This window comes from Rhinoraja longicauda, chromosome 5 (genome assembly GCF_053455715.1).
Source record: "Rhinoraja longicauda isolate Sanriku21f chromosome 5, sRhiLon1.1, whole genome shotgun sequence".
Classification (NCBI taxonomy): Eukaryota; Metazoa; Chordata; class Chondrichthyes; order Rajiformes; family Arhynchobatidae; genus Rhinoraja; species Rhinoraja longicauda.
In genome coordinates this window covers 23,515,518-23,518,777 of record NC_135957.1, presented here as the reverse complement: position 1 = coordinate 23,518,777, position 3,260 = coordinate 23,515,518, and the positions used below count along the sequence as shown (strand labels likewise).

Below are 3,260 nucleotides of genomic sequence, written 5' to 3'. Positions count from 1 at the left end.
TCGATGCACGGCGCCGGTGACGCGCGCGCGCGCCCGCCCGGCATTCCAAATGGAATGTTAGTAAACGGAACTCTTATTTACATTGTTGTGTGAGGGTGCCGGTGCGCAGGCGCAGGGGGCGGCTACAATCCCGCTACGTCATCAAAGACCGGAGCGCTCTCACACGTGGGGGCGAGGGGGGGCGGCGGCGGCGGCGGCGACTGCGCAGGCGCGCCGCGGAGCTGTCCAAGAATCGTTGATGAAAAGACGACCGAGTCGGGAGAAGGGGGGAGGGAGGGAATGATTGAGGGACAGGTGACGTCAGGCCGGGGGTGAGCGAGTAGCAGCGCGAGAGGGGCAGAGAAAGAGAAAGAGCGAGTCCGGGGCGCGCGCTCCGGGTACAGGCACCGACTGCCATGAAGTTGCAAGTTAGTAACCAGCTCATGTAGATACTTTGTTTCCATTCTCTTTTTCCTGGGGAGAAATTTTCTTTTTTTTGAAACATTGGGGATTGTTGCAAAGTCAGCAGAAGGGGCGGGGACAGGGGGACTCCTGTGCACACAGAAACACATATACACACAACAGACAACCCCCCCCCCCACCCTCCCCCCAGACAGACAGTGAGACAAACACCCAGACACAGACTTGCTAGCGTGCACTTGGAGAAGCCCCCTGAAATCCACACACGGATAGAGAGCCGGCGCCATGTCGTCCGCGGCGGTTGCATCGACCAGAAGGCAGTCTTGCTACCTGTGCGACTTGCCCCGCATGCCGTGGGCGATGATCTGGGACTTCACGGAGCCCGTCTGCAGAGGGTGCGTCAACTACGAAGGAGCCGACCGCATCGAGTTCGTGATCGACACCGCCCGTCAGCTCAAGAGGGCACACGGATTCCAAGACGGCCGCTCACCTGGTCCCATCCCAACCCCGGGCAAAGCAACTCTGACCAAAGAGTCGTCCATGTCGATGGTGCACTCGGCGGATGGCTGCTCGTCGCGCCCGCCACAGCCCTTGGATCGTTATCCGCTGGCCTCCGACCGGCCGCCTCCTCGCCTAGACTTCCCGCCGTCCCGGCAAAACGGCGCCGTTAACTTGTTAAACGGATACTCGAAGGCGGACGAGCCGCCGGAGCTGAACCGGCAAAGCCCGAACTCTCGGCGGGCGCACGGCGCGCCGCCTCCGCCTAACCTGGTGCCCATGGTGAACGGCAGCTCGCACTCGCTGCCCCCGCCGCCAGCGCCCCCGGTTCACGGAATCAACGGGCGGCTGGTGGATGTAAACAAACGGCCGGGCGGCAGCGGCGCCGAGCATGAGGCCAAGGACAACAAGCACCGGACGGACGAGCTGCCCGACAGCCTAAAGTGCCGAGGCGACGACTGGGCCACCAAGCCCAAGACGGTAAAGGACACGTTGCTAAGTCTACCGGGACACCCGCCCTTCGACGTCCGATTCAAGAAGGAGCACCCCTTGCAACATGGTCGGGTGCTCGCCTTCGATGCCACAGCGTCGGCCAAACCAGGTAAGCAATGAAAGTTGCGGCACACGGGCTTCCCCCGTCCTGCAATGGGTTGAATGCAAACGCGCTGTTGGGATGGCAGGGAATGCATTGCATGCAGTGGATTTTTCTGGTTGTATTTTATTTTCCACAGTGTAAAAGGATAATGCCAGGTGCGTGTGGAGCCAAGTTCGGGGAGGGGGGAGGGGAGGTTTCAGTAAGTGCCATGTCAGCAGGTCGTTCTGCCCTCAGCGCCTGTGCTATCCCTCTTCCAGGAAGTGGCGTGGCGTGTTCGGCTTGAAGTCCTTGTGTGGTCAGAAAACCTTTGATGTAATGTCCCGACCTTCCTTCCCCTAACCCCCTCAACCAGGTACCCGAGGAGGCCGCAAGAGGAAAGCTTCCCCTGAACCCGAGTCCGAAGGTGGGGGACCACCTCTCGGTAACAAGGTCAACGGAGAGGTGCAGTCGTGGCTACCGTTGTCGGCCGATGGCCTGAAGATGACCTCTGTGTCGTACGCCCCGTCGCCTTCTCCGCACTCGACTCCGCCGGACGCCGGGCAGAACGGACAGTCGCCCATGGCGGCCCTGATCCTGGTGGCGGACAACGCGGGCAGCGTGCATTCACCCAAGGAGGCCGGCCAGGTACACTCGACCACCCGCCGCAATAGCAGCAGCCCCCTGTCGCCGGCGTCGCTGAGCCAGCGGCGACTGGGTCACCGGGACGTGCCGGCGCCAGTGGGCACCCCGCACCCGGGCATGGAGCCGGTTCACCCGCCCAACATTCCAGACTCGTCGGTGCCCAACAGCGTGCCGCTCTGCTGTACCATATGCCACGAACGCTTGGAGGACACCCACTTCGTCCAGTGCCCGTCGGTGCCTTCGCACAAGTTCTGCTTCCCCTGCTCCCGGGAGAGCATTAAGCAGCAGGGTGCCACCGGCGAGGTGTACTGTCCCAGCGGCGAGAAATGCCCGCTGGTCGGCTCCAACGTGCCCTGGGCTTTCATGCAAGGTGAAATCGCCACCATTCTGGCTGGAGACGTCAAAGTAAAAAAGGAGAGAGACCCGTGATTCGTTAGTGTGTTTGTGTTTTTTTTTTAAAGACACTCTTTTGAAACCTCTCCCCCCAAAAACTGATTAATTGTATATATTCAACAAGTAAACATGGCTGTAAAATTTTGATTTTGAATACATTGTCTTTCTATATTTTTTGAAGATTACCAAGGTATGTTCTCATAATGACCGTTCCCGGTTTTTTTCTCTCTGTGATGTAAATCGTTATTATACCTTATTGGCGAAATCTTTCTGTACTGGCCTTTTCTTGGTGACAGTAACTGTTAAATGTAGACTGTGACTAACATTGCTTTCAGAGCACTTGGCAAAAAAAAACTGAATGCTTCTAGCTGTACTTGTATGCACTTGTTAAAATTGCCAAATACAGTTTTCTGGCATTTTATTAATACCTTAGTGTGTGTGACTACTTTTTCCTGGTCAGGTGTAGGGCGCAGGAGGGTGGTGCGTGGGTATGGTACATTGATAGTGCTGGTGAAACGCTGTGATGTCACTGTACAGTAGGGCGTGAGGTTGTGTACAAGAGATCTGCTACAGTTTGACCTTGAAAACTGCAGACGTTTCTGTTTTAGTGTACAGAACATGGCAACATGCGCGTACTTTGACTTTAGTAGCATGACTATTTTTTATTGTTCGGCTGCTCACAAATATGATAGATTTTTTTTTAGACTGATAGCACCTCTTGAATTTGCTTACTATGACAACATTTGGACAGGAC

At 56.5% G+C, this 3,260-nt stretch overlaps 1 protein-coding gene across 1 annotated transcript; it reads left to right on the top strand.

Annotated features, from left to right (window-relative positions):
* Positions 1-271: 271 nt before the first annotated feature.
* Positions 272-2,933, top strand: irf2bp2a (interferon regulatory factor 2 binding protein 2a). Its single transcript, XM_078399101.1, has 2 exons — positions 272-1,498; positions 1,845-2,933. Exons 1-2 carry the CDS (start codon positions 685-687, stop codon positions 2,540-2,542), a joined length of 1,512 nt encoding a protein of 503 aa, XP_078255227.1. The 5' UTR covers positions 272-684; the 3' UTR covers positions 2,543-2,933.
* The last annotated feature ends 327 nt before the right edge of the window (positions 2,934-3,260 follow it).